The sequence below is a fragment of the Typopeltis vanoorti genome, chromosome 4, assembly GCF_054136105.1.
Source record: "Typopeltis vanoorti isolate ZY-2024b chromosome 4, IOZ_Tvanoo_1.0, whole genome shotgun sequence".
Lineage (NCBI taxonomy): Eukaryota > Metazoa > Arthropoda > Arachnida > Uropygi > Thelyphonidae > Typopeltis > Typopeltis vanoorti.
This window is the reverse complement of record NC_143552.1, coordinates 9,696,081-9,715,284: the sequence shown is the minus strand read 5'-3', so window position 1 is coordinate 9,715,284 and position 19,204 is coordinate 9,696,081. Positions and strand designations below refer to the sequence as shown.

The 19,204-nt window shown below is 37.3% G+C and overlaps 1 protein-coding gene across 1 annotated transcript in view; it reads right to left on the bottom strand.

Annotated features, from left to right (window-relative positions):
- The window catches only part of LOC150107097 (DDB1- and CUL4-associated factor 5), a 302,448-nt gene extending 291,531 nt beyond the window's left edge, over nucleotides 1–10,917 (bottom strand). Inside the window, exon 1 of the mRNA XM_090390998.1 lies at nucleotides 10,479–10,917. Within this exon, the coding sequence (XP_090247124.1) occupies nucleotides 10,479–10,683 (205 nt within the window). The 5' untranslated portion in view covers nucleotides 10,684–10,917. The remainder of the gene's footprint in view (nucleotides 1–10,478) is intronic.
- Between the last annotated feature and the right edge of the window lie 8,287 nt (nucleotides 10,918–19,204).

Below are 19,204 nucleotides of genomic sequence, written 5' to 3'. Positions count from 1 at the left end.
TGTAACGAAACTAGTAAACTAGTAGTATCTTGTTAAATATATCTTGCCATCTTTTCTCTCGGTAATAGTCATTAAACTTATTTTATAATATTCCAACCGAGTTAAAATGAATTGTCAAAATATATATAAATATATATATATAATTTTTTTTAATATATGTTCACTAGAGGTCATGCCAGTATAATAACCGTTGATCAAATCATTGTCTCTTTAGCATACTGTGTGAAATGTAACTCAGCTTGTCGTTGTATATTTATTTGTATATACTCCAGATGATGACCTTAATATGAAGGTCGAAACATCGGGAAATTAAAATAGTTATTTATAACATGGTTGTAAATTCCACAATTTCTAAAATGAATGCTGATCACTGTGTAACACCAAAAGAAAGCACAGCTGTAATCTATTCTTCCCAAACCTTACACTTGGCCACATTAAACTAGCAGTCATATACACATACTGTAAGTCTATTTAAGCCATCCTTCAGGATCTCTTCATTAGCTTCATGTGCTATCAATCTTCACAGTCTTGCATAGCAAACAACTGAATATTTCCCATCAAACCATTTCCTATATCATTGTTGTACAAATTAAGCAACAAGGGACCAAGTACTGAGCCCTGTGGTACACCACTGATCACCTGCCTTCTCCTCGACTCAACTACTCCATAAACCACTCCTTGTTATCTGTCCATCAGCTAACTTCCAATCCAAATTGCCAGATTTGGATTAGAGAATGGTTGACAGGATTCCTATTTGGAATCCCGCCGAATGCCTTTGTAAAGTCTAGCGGCATCACTGAGTAGCCATTTCTCTTATTCAACTCCATTGTCACTTTATAATAAAAAGTAAGCAAATTACTAGGGCAGACCTAACCTTCAGTAAAAACTTGTTACCCCCTTATAAAGTATCATATTCCTATCCATCCAGTCCTGAATTGTTTCATAGATTTCTAGAATACTTTAACCATCATTCCTGAGATTCTCACTGGCCTATAATTTGCTACTTCTTTCCTGGAGCCTCTTTTATGCAATGGGACTATTTTACCCTCTTTCCACTCCACTGGCACCTTCCCAGTATTGAGGCTTAAACAGTTTGGTCAGAGGAGCTGATGATTCTCTTGAATATTCTTGTAATGCTTGGGCAGATATGCCATCTAATCCCATGGCTATGCTTACAATGAGGTTCTGAAATATTATAATGACCTCAATTTCTTCATCCACCACCTAAACAGTACAGCTCAGCTATCAGCTAACGCCTTTTTATTCCCGTATATACGGGAGTAGGCGAGGCCATTTAGCCCTATCTAACTTTTTGGAGACTGAGTGGGCAGTTCAATCTCCACTGGTACCCAATCAGAGACAGATGGCCCAAGGCTATCACTAATTAAGCGGTATGCAGTGAAGAGAGACGGCTCAAATGTGCCGCCATCTCGTGGTGCCTAACCCTAACACAATATATTTAATGTCTGAAATAATGTGGGTTCTACGGTCGATTTTCTTGAGTTTACAGGACGAAAAACCCGAGTTTCCGGGAGGAAAAACCTGCTTGCCCGTGCCAGAGATCGACTAACTCGGGAACCGGTCGAAAAAAGGCTTAGAAAAATTTCCTCTAGTCGCCGACTAGACTCGAAACCAAGACTTCCTTCGTGCGGCCAAGCGCGGTGGTGTGCAAACGCCACATCCACTGAGCTACACAGGCTCTTACAGTACACCCTTGCAAAATGCTAAACTAACTGGTTTGCTTCTGTTAAAAGTCATCCTTCTACAGTCATTCCTCCTTTTACTTGCCACATAGGGAAAGAACTCTTCAGAATTTTTGTCCTCATCATCTTGCTTTCTCTGATAATTAGCATTGGCCTTATTTATACACCATACAGGCCACTCTTCCTGCCTGTACCTTGTACTGCTCATGAACATGCTAATCACCTTTTTCTTTATATTCTCTTCATAAGTTTTTCTTTGTCTGCAGCTCTAGCTTAATGATGCTATTCATCTAATTCCTACTTGATATATCCTTCTGACTCTGGGTATCCAGTCTGACACTGCTTTCTTCAAACATCTCTTGACTACCTCTCATGCACCACCATCTTTCCCCTCTAATTCTTTTGCCATGGCACTGCTGAAGGCTGACTCTGCAGCTTGTCATAATCACCTGCATTATAATTCCACATATATAACTTCTTAAGAGAAAATTCTATATGTTTGGCAATCTCCAAGGTCTAAACTACATGATCATATAGTTACTCAAGTGATCATAATACATCAAAATAAGAACAAGCAAAATACAAATGTAAAATAATTATTTTATGTATATATGGTTGAATTAATTGAAATTACCAGCAAATAACCATTAAAAAATCTGGTGGATTGTTGTAGACAATTTGCTATTCAGTGATCCCTAGAATAACACACTGATTGCATGCCATCTATACCACAGTTCAGAAATATGAACATTATTGGAAGAATTAAGTGAAAATAACTATAGTAGCTTCCACTGGAGTGTTGGTCATGAGGGCAGGCAATGTAATGTGCACACCATGGTAGACACATAAACACAAAGAAGTGACAAGAGAGACAGTTGGAAATGGAGTTTTTACCAGATTAATTAGAAAGCAATCAATGAGAAAAAAAATGAATGAGGAAGAAAAGGAGAATGAAAAGCTATGCAATATATATATATTTTTTTTACACAGGAGAGCTATGTGAGAGCAAAGTGCACTTCTGGAATGTTGCAAGGAAAATGAATGGGTAATGTATGATATGAGAGATGTTACTGGTTATACAGGACTTCCTTCTGATTAGTCTTATGATGATGGGGACCTGCTGTTTGTAATTCTTCCTTTCTCAAGGGGTGCATTTGTTTCAGTAATCTGATCACCATTTATTGAAAAAATAGAGGATGACAGGAATTCATATGCTGAACTTACAAAGTGAGGGTAGCCAAGTGAGCAGCACATGTTCTTCAACCAACAGGATGTGGATACAAATTCTACTGTGGAAATGAATGTTTGTGACTGTCAGAGGATAAAAGATGAATTTCAGAGCTAGATACTCACCACCCTGATTACTGGGAGATTTGGAGTAGTTAGCTTGAGAAGGTTCCTGCTTTGGTATGTACAGCAGGGTTTCTAGATTATCTCACCCATGCACCCAAAGCGGTCATGTAAAGATTTATAATCCTTCGTAGATGAGATTCGTGTGCATGTGTTTGTGTGTATATATAAATTCTAGAATTTTGTAAACCATTTGACAGGCTACTCAAAAATCTGTCAAATGGTTTACTCAGTATATATCAAGTCAAAAGTTAACCACAGATACATGCCATGAAAGTAACTTCAACATGACAAGAAATTAAACAATCTCTCTGTAATATTTCAAAGAAAACAATATGCATTTTGGACTAGTTTATAATTTGTGAATCTAATACATCAAATTTTAAAACTTACAGAAAACAAAGAAAATTGAGTGTTTCTGATAAGGTTTTGTTATTATGAGGAATACAGAGATTTTCACAGCACTAAAAAAAGGATTGCAAAAAGTGTTTTGCAATCCTAATAGTTGTAAAAAAATTTTAAACTAAGATATGAATATGAATATAAATATGAACACAAGAAAAACAATTTACCAAAAATATTATGATTACGATGCAGGCCTCCATGGAGTCAAAAGACTCATTGTGGGAAGACCTTCCTAGAAAAAACTAAGTCTATCATACCACTCCTTGAACTCATTGACTGTTTGTGCTCCCACCACTCTATCAAGCAATGCATTCTATGGTTCAATCATCCTCCATGCAAAGAAACCATTCCTTCTCCTCTTGCTCAGCTTCCTAACTTCCAGAGATGACCCATTGTCCTCGCTTCTTCACCCTGTTCCAACAAGCGAAATAACTCCCCAGTGTCAACCCTGTAACTACCTCTCAACAGTTTAAAAGTATCGATCATATCACCTCTCCTTCTATCTACCAAACTTTGCATTCCACATTTTCTTAGTCTGTCCTCATAACTAACATTGTACAGTCCTGAAAATATTTTTGTTATCTGCCTCTGTACCCTTTCAACAGTAAATTTATTATTATTACATAACACCTCCATGGAGCCCAAAGACTCATTGAGGGAGGGTACCTACTCTACAACTCTCCGTTTCCACCACTCCACCAACTGCAACTATCTTCATCATCTACACCAAAGCCATCTACTGCTGACCACCACCACCACTAGTATTTTCACAGACAATCACAAACATCCATGCCCATGGCGGGATTCGAACCCACAGCCTTTTGGCCGGATACGCTAAATACTCAGCCTACCAGGGGCGTTTATTTCCTTCAAATCCAAATTTGAAAATAATAGTCCTTTATACAATGGAATAACAACTCTTATCTGCAAGTCAGTGTCTTCTCAGTATTGAAATAATCCTCTGGGTTACCTTCACCACCTTTGCAATGTGTTCCCTGAATTTCAGATTTCTATCAATCATCACCCCCAGATCTCCTCCCTCCCCTACTTCCTCCAGTACAGCTCCTCCAAAAGAGCATGCAGCCTCCCATCGATTTATCCCGAACTTCAAGACTACATTTTACTGCATTAAACTGACACCCCATTAATTTGACCATCTGTCCAATCTATCCTCTTGCAGAATGTCGCCCCTGCAATCCACTGATATAAAGGTTAAACAATAGGTTCCAGTACTGGTGACTAACCTGACATCTAAATCCATGTGCTGCAACTTAAATATCAGCTTATCATGTGTGGCACCCTGTCAAATGCCTTTGTAACATCCCCAAAAAAATGGCAGAATATGCCTTTCCCTCATCAACCGCTCGTCACGTTATTATAAAAGGCCAAGCATATTACTAAAGCAAGAGTACCCCTTAACAAATCTATGTTGACTCTCATAGACAACATTACCTTAATCTGCCAATACTGTATATGGTCCCTCACTAATTTCTCCAAGATCTTAACAACTACTGATGAAACATAAACTGGCCTATAATTTGACACTAACAGCCTGTTACTATCCATATGGAATGGCACTATCTTGCTCTCCTTCCACTCCTTGGGTACCTTTCCCGTGGCCAGACTTTCATTAAAAATCCAGGTCAACAAAGCTGTCAGTTCTTTAGCACATTCTCTCAAAACCCATGGCAAAATTCCATCCTGTCCCACTGCTTTATTGACATCCAGAGTACTCAGTATTTGAAACACACTCCACCTCTAAACCTCGAACCTGCCCTCTAGTATTAAAACCTACTTCTCCAAATACTCCAATAAAGTTCATTGAATAACTCCACTATGTTCTCTGCATCAATCACTCTATTCCCATTTCTATCAAAATGTCATTCTTCCACAATCATTTCTCCTCCTATTGGTTGGCCACATAGCTAAAAAATTACCAAGAATTTCTTTGGATCTTAGGGCCAATCTCTTCTCATATTCCAGTTTCACCTTCCTTACCATACTAGTCACTCTCCTGACCTGAATCATATTCTTCATGCATCTGCTCTCCACTCCTCTCTTTATATCTCTTCCATAACTTCTTTTTTACCTGTAGTTCCTGTTTGATATTGTTTGTCATTCACTTTACACCAAATTGTGTACTCTTCTTCACTCATGGAATACAGTTTACTATTGCTGCTAACAAATATCCTTCACAATTTCCCAAGCACTAATGATATCTTTCCCTTCCAATTCCTCACTCCATGGAACTGTCCCCAAGTTGCTATCTGATTGCAATCTCCAACTGGAGGCAGAGATGCCATCTCAGTTATAATCAGCTCTTCTGATGACCAAAAACTCTTGAACCTTGTGTTCCTTCTCTACCTGTTGCCTAAAACATTTATCCCTCAAGAATTCTAGAAATTCCATTCCCTTATTACTATATGCAGGGTCCTCTTTCCAATTTATACTGCTATAGTCAAAAACCTCCCAATTCTTTTTGCACTTGCCAAGCTCAACTGCCTAAATGTCTCCTGCTCTTCACTCTCTGTGCTCCTTGGCTTGTAGCAACACTCCACTAAATATCCTGTATTGCCCACCATTACCTCACACCATATGCTTTCAAAACCATTAGTGTCATTGCCCTCCAGAGCCTCCACTCTGAGAGGACATAAGTCATCACTTATCATAAGCAGTACTCCACCACTGCATTTTCCCCTTCCTATCCTGTTGTAAAATACTGTACCCTGCTACTTCTATTCCTGTTATTATATCATCTCCTGTCAACCATGTCTCAGAGATCCAAATAATCTTCAGAAAGGCTGATGCTATCAGCAGCACCAATTCATCTCCTTTATTTCGGATACGCCTGGCATTAATATCAAGAATAAAAATGTCACTGTTTCTATACCTGTCATTATTCCCCTCCAGACTTCACTGGTCTCAGCGTTACCTGATATATTCCCCCTTCTCCCAAGCACCTATTCCCACAAGAGGACACCCCTGCTACCATCCACCCAATATGAAATCCAAATATTTTAAAGGGAAACTAAATGCCTATCATCTGGAATATTGCCAGCAAAGGTTGGTCGATTGGTAGAGCCTCTGCTACTAATGGCTCAAGCAAAAACTGAAGCAAGTTGGAGCGCGGTTACTAGTTGGAAGGGGTTCAATCGTTCGATGCTATTGGCACACTCTCCCTCGATGAGTCTTTGGACTCCCTAGAAGTGTCAAATAATAATAACTAGCAAGACTTCAATACTTAAAACATAGAACAAATGGCTGTATGCCTATCTTCAATCAATGATGATGGATGTTTAGTTTTTCAGAAATATTTGGATTACATCTTCTTCTTACCCTGGTATTAGGCCTACTGGCCTGTTCCGACCTCACACCACCTTTTTAGGGTCTTCGTCTACTTCTTTTCCCTTTTAATTTATAATTTATTATTATTTTTTGGTAATCTTTCTGGTGACATTCTATTTACATGTTGGATCCATTTGTTTCTGTAATTTTCTATTGTTTGTGAAACTGGTTGTTGTTGAAGTTCTTTTAAAATGATTCTGTTTCTTTTCTTATCTAATTTAGCGTAGCCTGCAGTTCTTAGAAATTTCATTTCTGCTGATGTTATACTTTGGTAATCTATTTTCTTCATTGTCCATGTTTCACTTCCATATAATATTACAGGTTTTGCTAAAATGTTGAATATTCTTAATCTAGTATTTCTCTGTATCAAATTTGGCTTTAAAATATTATTAATCATGCCTATAATTTTGCTGAATTTACTAATTTTATGTTTTGAATCAGTTTCTTCAATTTAGCTTATATTACAACCAAGATAATTAAAATTATTAACTGTTCAAATGGTTTGTTGTTTAGAACTATTTTGCTTCTTATTGGTTCCTTCCTTTAAATGCCATAACTTTTGTTTTTTCAGAAGATATTTTCATGCCATATTTGGTAAAAATCCATCCAGTTTGTAGAGAGCCAACTGTAATTTGTCTTCTGTGTTAGTGATTAAAATCTGGTCATCTGCATATAATAATGTATTTAAGCAGAAATTTGTTCCTAGTTGTATTCCTGTATTATTAATACATTGCCATTCTTTTAGTATTTCATTTATATATATATATATTAAAAAGAACTGGAGACAGGCTGCATCCCTGTCTTACTCCTCTATTTATTTTTATCCACTTCATTAGGTGTGTCTTTGGTTTTCACTGTTATGATGTCATTTTCACAAATATTGCCCACTGCTTTTATTAATTGTGGAGGCAATTCTATTTTAATTTTAATATTTTATTAGAATTTTAATTCTAATTTAATTTATATTTCAAAGATTTTATTTCTTTTTATTAAACCAAAGGGTTTTTCATAGTCTATAAATAATATATGAGTATCTAGGTTAAATTCTCTTTGTTTTTCAATTAACTGTTTTAAAGTGAAGACTGAGTCAATGCATGATTGACCCATTCTAAATCCGTTTTGTTTTTCTGCTAAATGTTTTTCAATATAGTTGTTTATTTTCTTCTTCAAGAGTGCTGTGAATATTTTCCATCCAGAATCCAGCAAACTTATTCCTCTGTACTTTGAGCAATTTGATTTATCACCTTTTTTATAAATAGGTAAAATAACTGATTTTTTTTTTACAGTCATCTGGGGTGCCTGTTTGTAAAATTTTGTTTAGAAAATTTAATAATCTCTGATGTAGTTCTAAGCTAGCATATTTAAATAACTTGGAATTTATTCCATCATTTTCCAGGTGCTTTCTTATTTTTCATTTTCTTTAGTTTCATTTAATTCATCTAATGTTATGATTTCTGATTTATCACTTTTGAGTGTTTCTTTCCATAAGTTTTAGTAATACTTATTCCATTCCTTTTTACTTATAATGTCTATGTTCTTTAATTTCTTTAAGTATTTTGAGCTTTTATATGTTGTTGGCTGCATACTGTATAACTCTACTTCTAACTCTCTTACATAGTTATTCCATTTTTCACATTTTCGATTGTATATGAAAATAGCCATTTCCTATAGGCTTCATTTTTCTCCTCTATTATTTTTTCTATATGCTCATTCCAATTTCTTAAGCTTCTTTTCCTGCACCATTTCTTCTTTCTCCCCAAGCTGTCATTGGCTGCTTTCTTTATTATGTTGCAAATGTTCTTCCATTCTTTTTCAATATTTTCATTTACCTCTATTTTTTGCAAGTTCTATTTTAATTTAGTTTGATACATTTTTTTTTAAATTTCTTCTTCTTGTAATAATTTTATTTTAAATATGTTTTCTATTGGTTCTTTGTTTTCAGCTTCAGCAATTTTAGGGGTACATATTCCTGATTACTGAATAATGATCTGTATCTAGATGTAGACTTCTATAGACTCTGACATCTGTTATCGGATTTGCTATTTTTTTTATTTCCTATTATGTAGTCTATTATAGATTTCTAGTCTCTTGCTTCCCAGGTGTATTTGTGAACTTCATTATGTCTAAAGAAAGAATTTACTATTTTCAAGTTATTGAACAGGGCAAAGTTTATTAATCTTACTTCATTTTTATTTTAGCTTGGTTCTCCATTATTTCCCCATACAATCTTTAATTGGATTGTTACCTAATCTTGCAATTAAATCTCCTAATATAAGTATATAGTAATTTTTATTTGTTTTGTTAATTATCTGTTGGAACTGTTTATAAAATTCTTCTGATTCTTCCTCTTTATTTTCATCAGGGGTGTAGACACTAAATATTGTTATATTTCCTCTTTGTATTTTTAATTTGCTTCTATTATTCTTTCATTCCAATATTTGTATCTAATTATATTATTTTTCCAGTCTTTAGGTATCATTAGCATTGTTCCTGCTTTTGCTCTTTCTCATTTCTTTATGCCACAATCATTTAACTCTTTAATCCCTTTTTGTTTTCTTTTTTGTTTCTGTTATTGCTGCTATTTTTATATCATACTGTTTTAGTATTTTCTCTAGTTCATCATCTTTGTGAGCTAGTCCTCTTACATTCCTTGTTAACATTCTGATATTTTGATTTGGATCTCATATTTTCAATAAACTGTTTTCCATGGGGATGCACATTCATACTTTGTTCATTATCTCAAAAGTACCTCTAAACTAACTTTTTTAATCTGATGTACCAATGTTAATTCCTTTTTTTTTTATTACTCTCAGTAGATCAGAAATCATACATCCCATTACCACACATCATTTTTAAATGTAGGATTTTTTTTTTTTCCAATATTCCCTAAAATTTCCATTGGATGCAAAATTGTACCGTATTTGAGAGGTTTTGTTACCAAGCAAAAAAAATCCTATATAACAAATTAACACAATACAAACCCGACTATATCAAAGTACATTATCTTGTACTTTGATATAGCCATGTCCTTAACTATATTCAAATGTACATCAGACAATGCTCTGACAGTTCAAACAGTTCAGTTGTCAAAGTTTATTTAAGGTACCAATAAAACTTCTCAATCCTTAAATGAGATATTTCAGTTTACTGGTACCTTAAATAAACTTTCAGTTCTGCAAAGCAATAGGCCAAAAAGTTTGGTCGATTGGTAGACCTTCTGTTACTAATGGCTCGCAAAAAGTTAAGCAAGTTTGAGCACGGTTAGTAGTTGGAAGGGATCAATCGTTCAATGCTGTTGGCACACTCTCCCTCAATGGGTCTCTGGACTTCTTGGAGGTGTCACATAATTAGATAAAGCAATACTATAGCATTTCCTGTGAGTTGTGTGGGTTCTTGTATTTGTCGCATTTTGAATAAATGATTTTCCATTTGGATTTATGGACAATTAAATTATAAATAACACCAAACCTCTCTATTTTAACATAGTAACATACGTTGTTTTGTATTTTCATTTATATCTCAATACTTAAGTTTCATATCGAAAAGCATTCCTTTCGCTGATGTATTGAACAATGTTTGTACATACGTACAGGAGGTTGGTACTTGCTAAATAATTCCGGAGATTAAATTAATTTCACTGAAATTATATATTTTGCAAAATAAAATTAAATTTACCAGATGCAAGCCATTCACCATCTGATGAAAATTCAATGGCATTCACACAACCATAATGAGCAAAAAGATCTTTACGATACAAAGTCCTTGCATTTTGTAAACGAAACCTCATCATCAACGTACTGAGTCTTGGATCACCATTGCACTGCTGATTAGCAAGATATGATACACTCGTTTTGCATCTTCCAATTACAAAACCAGCCATTACGGAAGAAGAAGAGAATCAAATTATGCTACGTCTATCGAATTAATATATGTGTACTGTAAAACTATATCTGGGAGCCAGAGACGCCATCACTTTCGGTCTCCCAATACCGATAAATTTTTGGGCTTTAAAATTCCAAACATTAACAGACATTACTTGTTTACGAATCTACACCTGACAAGCTCCTGATTACCGAGAGACAGCATGTTACTCACAGGATGTAATACCTCAGTATCCCGCTAGAAGTACGTTTTATAATGAGACACAGAAACATGAAAATGCTTGCAGCCTCACCAATAGGAAAAATTAAGCAATCTCTTGTAAGATAGGGGAGGGAAATTCCTGTGAAATATTTGAGAGTCTTTATGTATATAGAAAATTTTATTTTGCTTGCTTTAATTCTATTCCTATGGCTTCATGCAAAGAAAAAATGTACTTATAGGTTGATCTTGCTTACTCATTATGTCACAGGTTACGACAACGAATAACATTTCTGGCTAGTTGGGTGAAGCAAATATTGCTTTTCATATTACCCTTTGTCTGTAATGGAAGAACTTTGAATGGAACGTTTATGAGCTATAAGCTGACCCAGTGAGGGAAGTAAAATTAGCTGTGTTCAGCTGAACTTAACATTGACTTAGGCCTTTCATATTTGTAGTTTTCCGCTTCGTTATATTCCTACGCTTCCTTGATCAACGGGTTTGGGTGGTTGCTTGTCTTGGTAAAGAACTTCTCAGCTAGATCTAGGAGAAGGGAAGAGATGTAAGGAATGTGGACTTCTCTGTGGATCTGTGAGTTTCTAATAAACCAAGGGACATCTAGAATCATCCTCAGGTACTTGTTATGTAATCTGTAGCTTTTGAATAATTTTATACGCGGTGTGGCTCCATGAGGGGATGCGTAAGTAATGACCGGACTTATTACCTTCTTGTAAATTATTAATTTTGTTTGTGTATCCACCAGTTTGCTTTTTCTGTTGATCACATGGTATGGAGTTTCCAAGTATAGCCTTTTGTAATGATCTCCACTAGCCTGTGTACTTGTTGAACTGTGCTATGGACCTTGCGAAAGCCAACCTACTCATTGGGCAAAATTCCTAACCTATCCGTTTCTGTTTGAGGCCTTCTGAGGATCACTTTCCTTATCACCTATCCGAGGCTGGAGAACAGGCTAATAGGTTTGTAGCTTTTGGGAAGTTGAGGGTTTTGTCCTGGCTTCTTCAATGTCGTGATGGTGGCTGTTTTCCAAGCAATGGGAAAATGCTGGTATCTAAAAATGGCATTGGTAATGTTGACGAGATGGACTATGGCCTTTCTTATAAGTAGTTTTATTATTCGATTGGTTATGCCATCTGGGTCTGGAGCCTTTTTACTGTTTAGGTGAGTGAAGATATTTATTATTTCTGTCAGAGTAGTGGGAGTGATATGTTCTGAATTATCATTATGCTGTCGTAAAATTTTACTAACATGAGGGTGAATCCCATATACAAGGTTTATATTTAGATTCGCATAAGATGGATTGCACTGAGATGCAATGTTATCTATTAGTGCTTCAACTTTTTTTCATCTGTATGTACAATCCTTTTCTTAGTTTGTATAGGTGGTATGAGTTGCTTTTTAGTGCGAATGGCTCTTATGAATTTCCAGATCTTCAGTATTGATGTTAGCCAATTTGGTTTCCCATTGATGGTTTCTGTGTTTTGAAGAGCTTCACAAACTTGTCTGTTTAGGTTGTTCAGTACTATTTTGCCTTGTGGGGTGGGGATCTAGTATTCTGGTATCTCTTTCTGGCTCTATTTTTTGCTCTAATTAAATACATGATTTCCTCTGGGATACGGTTGGTTGGGTGGAAGACAGTGTTTTGCCTGACTAATGCTATTGCTTTCTGAATTTGTATGGTAAAGTTATTTACTGCTGAGTCTATCTCTTCCTTTTTACTGATATTGGGCACCGGACCAATATAATCCAGAAGAACCTTGGCTAACTTGTCCCATGGTATGAATGTGTGCGGGAAAGATAATTGATCTGATGAACCTGGATTAAGCACTATAGGACTGTGGTCAGAAGATAATTCGTTAATTATTTCCAATTTGTATTGGTATCGTATATATTTAAACATAACGATGTCTAGCACATCCGAGCTACCTGATGGGCTGAAGTGGGTGGGCTCGGTAGGTCCGGCCACAACAGCAAAGTTGAGCATTGTGTAGATGAATAGCATGTAGCCTTAGGTGTTAATTGAAGAGCTGTACCAAGCTGTGTGTTTTGAATTCAGGTTTATGCTATTATTATGGAGTCCAGATCTGTTGTCAGCAGAGGAATGCTCGGAGGATTATAACCAGCATAGATCTTGAGACTGCCAGCATTGCTGGTATGCACATCCATGCCAGTCACCTCCAGGTTTATGGTTTGGGTATTGTATTATGATTCAGGTAATTCTTGATATATATGGCTGTGCCTCCACCTCTTGCACAAAATCTATCATTTCTGTACATAGTGTAACCACGGATTCTAGGATTATTATTATTATTATTATTACGGGCAGCTCCAAGGAGTTTTTAGATTAATCGAGTGAGGCCCAACATCATGACAAGAACAACTATTCAACATTCACACAGTATCTATCATACTTCACCTTGAACTCATTTACAGTCATAGCACCCACAACAGACTCTGGCAGCTTATTCCACTCATTTATTCTCCAAGTAAAAAACCTAGCTCTAATAGCCTTGCTTATCACACTCTTACCAAGCCTCCATGGATAGCTCCTAGTCCTCCCACTACCAGTCCTATTCTCAAAAATATGTTCTGAATTAATCTTATAGAAACCCTTCAGTAATTTGAATGTCTCAATCATATCACCCCTCCTTTGCCTATCGACCAATTTCTACAACCCACAAATCTTCAACCTATTCTCATAAGGTTCATTCCACATACCTGCTATCATCTTGGTCTCTAGTCTCTGGATCCTCTCCACCTCCTCCCCATCGAGAAGAAACCCTGGCGCCCATATCTGGGCACAATAGTTTAGATGGGTTCTTATCAAGGCTCGATACAGAGGAACAATAACTTGTTTCTCTCTGCTCGTTAAAGTGTTTTTCAGCATCCAAGTGATTTGATGAGCTGATTTTGCCACTTTTGCGATGCGTCTCCCCTAAACTTCAACTCTCTATCCACCAACACTCCCAAATCCCTGGCCTTGTCAATCTCATGGAGTACAGTTCCACCAATGTGATATACTGCTGCTAATATTTTCGCCCCAAAATGCAAAACCTTACATTTTTCAACATTAAATTGACATCCATTCTCCTTAGCCCAGTCCTTCAAACTATCCAAATCATCCTGCAAACTTTTGACATCCTGATGATTCACTATTGCTCTACCTAACTTTGCATCATCTGCAAACAGATGCACAGCTCCTCTAAGATCCTTTCGTATTGAACAAATTAAACAGTAGTGGTCCAAGAAAAGAACCCTACGACACACCACTAGTCACAGGCCGTCTTTTGGCCTCTACTCCTGAATAAACCTCTCTCTGATATCTCTCCATCAACCACCCTCCTATCCATCTCACCAACCCTATATCCATTCTCATATGCTGCAGTTTACTGATTAGAATTCCATGTGGTATCCTATCAAAGGCTTTAGCAAGGTCCAGTAGAATCACTGTAAACCTGTTACCCTTATCCAGTTCAGCCGTCACTGTGTTATAGAACGTGAGCAAGTTACTCAGGCATGATCTACCCTTCACAAAACCATGCTGTCCCCCCATACAGTATTACATTTTCATCCATCCAATCTTGAATTTTTCCCTTGACTATTTTCTCCAAGACCTTGACAACAATTCCTGATATGCTGATCGGCCGGTAATTTTCAACAGCAGTCTTGGTACCTCCTTTATGCAGTGGAACTATTTTCCCCTCTTTCGACCCCTTTGGGTGGAAAGAGGTTAAAATAGTTCCACTGTTTTAGCTGGTCTTCGGTCTTAGGTCTTAGGGCGTATTAGCCGGTCTTAGGTGTGTTTCGCCAATCAAGATGATATCAGCACTGAGACAAGTCGCAAACACTTGAAGTTCCAGGATTTTGTTTATCAATCCATTTGCATTCTATGCTACTATCATGAGTGACTTTGGTTTCAATTTTTTTACTCATGCAGATGGCTGTTATAATGGTTTGAGTTCCTTGCTGGAATCTCTTTCTGGAAGATGGAGAAGTGCTTGTTTTGCTGAATTCCTACAGCATGGTGGCAAGCGAGGCAGTTAAAACTGCTGTTAGGTTGGAGCTTGTTAGCTCAAGAGATGTAGGAAACTTAGTTCGTGCAGCCTCGGCATATGTTTGCGTCATGGTTGTGAATCTTGTTCCTTCCTGTATGGTTGAAGGTGAGGTATTTCGGTCTGGGAGGGGGCAATCTATTGATTGCTCATGTCTTCGTTGCGAGGAGAAGCAAGATTGACTCTTGCTGACTCTCGATTTTTTGGATTGAAAAGGCATCCCTTGTTAGCACAGCATGCAGGAGTAGATCGTGGCTTGGTGCAGGTGTTCGTCTGGTGTCCCTTGCCGTACTTCAATCACCTGTAGGCTGCCTTAGATACTTTTTGGGCGTTCCCGAAACTTTGGCACCTATGACACTGTCCTGCTGATGCTTTCTTCGTATGCGGCTCAATTGATATTTGGAGTCCGCCTACATCTGCCAGTTCATAGATTTGCTTTTGTGTGTTGCTGATTTCTGCCAGCATCAAAGGTATTGGTATTTTATTTGACCTGAGCGTCCTGCTCACATTAACTGGGGACAGGCCCTGCCTGGAGAGGTCAGTGATCATATCCTCAGGGGTGATACCACGAAGAACCACATCAGGTTATTTTCGCTGGGTAAAGCGAAGGTTTGGCATGGGAGATTTGCATTATCCACAAACCTAGTCATTTGTCTATAGTCCGTGACTGTGGCAGGCTGTATTTTAACTCCTTCTTCGGAGTTTTTAGCACATGAGAATGTGATTTTTTGTTCCCTGAAGGCTGATGCAATGGGAACCCATTTTTCTTTATCTCTAAAGATAACTGGTGGTACCTTTTCTTTGGTTACATTGACTAATTCCATCTCTGTTGTTTTAGATTCTTCTATGGTGGTAGAGATTTTTCTCTTCTTTTTGACCGTTTAGAATTCAGTATGTGTTTCCAAGGTCTGACAGATGGTGTCTTGGGATGAAGCGTCTTCTAGATTTGGGGAGTTTACAAAGTCTGATTGCGTCTGTGTAATGAATTCGTCACTTGTGTCATCCATTTTGTCTTCTTTTGTCATGTTTTGCCATGATAAGTGAAATAAGTGAAATTGTGTAAAGACACAGATAAGGGAAGAATAAAGATCTCTCAGTCGTCACTAGCAGATTACAGACAATCCCATGCACTTTTGAGAGTCCACAGGCAAATCCCGTAGACACACACACACTCACAGGTGTCTACAAGCAACAATATATATCATAGTTGGGTATCCTAAAACATGTAAAAGGAGTGTCGAGACACTTGGTCACAGTGCAGAAACCTAACTCCCTAATGAACCATTCATCCATCACTGGCCCTCTTTGTGGTCAGGGCCTACGCGGCCATCAGAAAAAAGTATCAAGTAGAACTTTAAAAAATAAAGACCCAAAAGGCTTCATTTCGGCGATGCAAATTTATATAAATCAAGTGGATATTAAATCCAGCGTTATTTCAAAGCGGAATGCAGAAACTATGAAATTTCGTACGAAATTTGACCAGAGAGCTTACGGGTATACACTTGTCGGTATTTACAAGTTGCCCTAGCGCGTTAGCCAAGTTCCACTAATACCTATTAAAACTCTTCCTTCCTACTGTTGATGCACATAGCATTAGATTATGGATGCCGTAGAATCCCTTTAAACCACTAGCAACATTTACACACTGAATTGATTACCTTCCTTCAATATTTTTTCCCTGAGAGACAGTATTCCGCATTTATAGTTCAGTCATACACTTATTGGCTTCCTGATGACTCCACATAATTTCACTTACGCCGTAATTGTTTCAGTTTTCCTGACTTTTCATTCCTATGCTCTCAGTGAATAAAGCTCCGAATTGATTTAAGTGCAGTTCGCCAGGATTTCACAAATCCTCCCATACATCAAACTCCGGTCATCGTCCACAAACTATACATCATTTATTCTGCACAATCTGTATATTGATTCATTCGGAACCATCGTTTTCCTTCTCAGATCGTTTCTATCATAGTGTGACAGCAGACTCACAAGCTTCATCCTGCAGCGATTCGTTTTCAGCTTTTCAAGCAATTCTCTGATATCCTCCATCATACAATATTTCTCACCTCTTCTGTCATTGATTCCAACCAAAACCAATAAATTCTTTTCTTTTGTATTAAATTGCAATTCTGAGAGACATTTTAGTATGGATTATGTCCCCCTTAACAACGATGCATCTTTGGCAACGTCATACCATGCTTAGTAACAAGTGATTCAGGAGGTCTTGAACCAAACTGGTCCACTTCTCATTCAGACCAAGGCCTTTGTTTTCTGGAGGGGAATTTCGAGCAGCTGCAGTAATGCGTCTCACTATTGCATTCCAAACGTGTTCAATGGGGTTGAGATCTGCATAAATTGCCTGCCACTCGATTCCATTAATATACTCGTTCTCCACAAGTATCTTCACTGCCATCTTCGAAGAGGTATGGTACTGTCATCCATTAAAATGAATTATTCTCCTCCAGCATGACAGAACAATCGAACATGACGTTGAAAAGCTTCAGTGAATATGGTTCGCCAGACATAGTCCCTTTTTCCAGCATCTGTAGCTCGGTTTTTTCCATTAGGAATAATGCCTCCTCAAACCATAACCCTGCACAACTGTATAATTATTATTATTATTATTATTATTCCTAATACATCCAAGGAGTCCGAAGACTCATCCCGGGAGGACATCTTCAACTGTCTCTACACCTTACCTCTACTACGAATCAACGCCATCTACCGCCCACCTCCAACACCACCACAACTAGTAATTTTTGTCTGTAAATTGCGTGTGTTCTGAAGGGCCGATTTGTATGTATGCGGGATGAAAAACCCGAGTATCTATCACATTAGTGAACATTTTCGAGATGGTAAGCAGTCTCAGTTTTATACCAGATGAACTGTCGTCTAGAATCGCTGGAAAGACTAAAACGATTCTCATCTGTAAAGAATATATTACTCGATTGGTGTATAGTCCAAATTTAATTATTACAACACCGCTGTAAGCATGCTCTAAGATGAGCTGTGAATAAAAGGATTCAGACTACAATCCTTTCACATATTAGGCCCACTTATTGTAGACTTCTTACTACAACTTGTGGATATATACGCGTAACTGTGCTTCAATGGAGCAGACTTGCAAGTTGACCTGTTGTGGTACTTCGATTACGTTTTGTTAGTATAACCAAAAATCTTCCTTCATGCTCTATGGTAAAGTAAGGGCCGGCACTTTCACATGTCTGGTTTGAAGCTCTACCCAGAGCCTGGATACAAAGCTATATGCGATTCCAATCGCTCAGCAATTCTTTGGCCATCATCAAGCTTTCAAATAATTCTTCTCTTCAGGAAATCATGTAGGTAATGTATTTGAGACAATAGAAGACATCCAGGAAAAAGTGAAATTTGACTTTCTGAGAGTGTTCAAAGTAATTCATACTGAAATCTTATTTTGATTGGCGTTTAGTCCAATTTTAATGGTTACAACACCACTCTAAGCATGCTACAAACAGATTACAGTCCTTTCACATATTAGGCCTATTTGTTACAAACTTCTTACTACAACTACGCATACACCTACGCATACAGCTACAGACTTCCACATTGACAAGTTTGAAAACTTGTTCTCTCTCATTCGATTTTAATTTTAGTAAACAAATTATTACCTCTATATAAATATGCCAGGAATACGAAGAACAAATTGGTTGAACTCATTGCTTTCTTGAATACGCTGTGGGTCAAAGACTGTTGTCATTAGTAAAACCTGACCAGAGTCAGGTTTGACTCCTGGTTAGATGTTGATGGAGTCATGTCGTATATGGTATCGAGTGTTATGGGTATAGTATTTTAAGGAAAGAGAGAATTGATAGGAGAGGGAGGTTTGGGGGGGGGGTATTGCTAATGATACCTGATGATTTACGTTCACTTATGGAAAAAACTTCTGAAAGCAATAACAATAATAATTTCCTATGTACCTGTGAATTTGAGGCTGTGTAGTGTGAAGTATAGGCTAACAGGATGGAAATTAAAGTGATGTATTGTTAATGGTCTGGCGGTAGTGCTGCCAGAGAGGATGACATGCATCACAAAATCTCCTTGTCGGATACTCAACGAGCAATGATTGCGGGTTACTAAATTATTCAAAAATTGATTTGAAGAGAAAAATCTCATGATAAATACAAAAAGAGAATTTATTGAGCTTCTATGCAATAATTTCCTCTAGCAGCATGTGAAAGAAGGAACTAGAAATCAAAGAGTGTTAAATTTGAT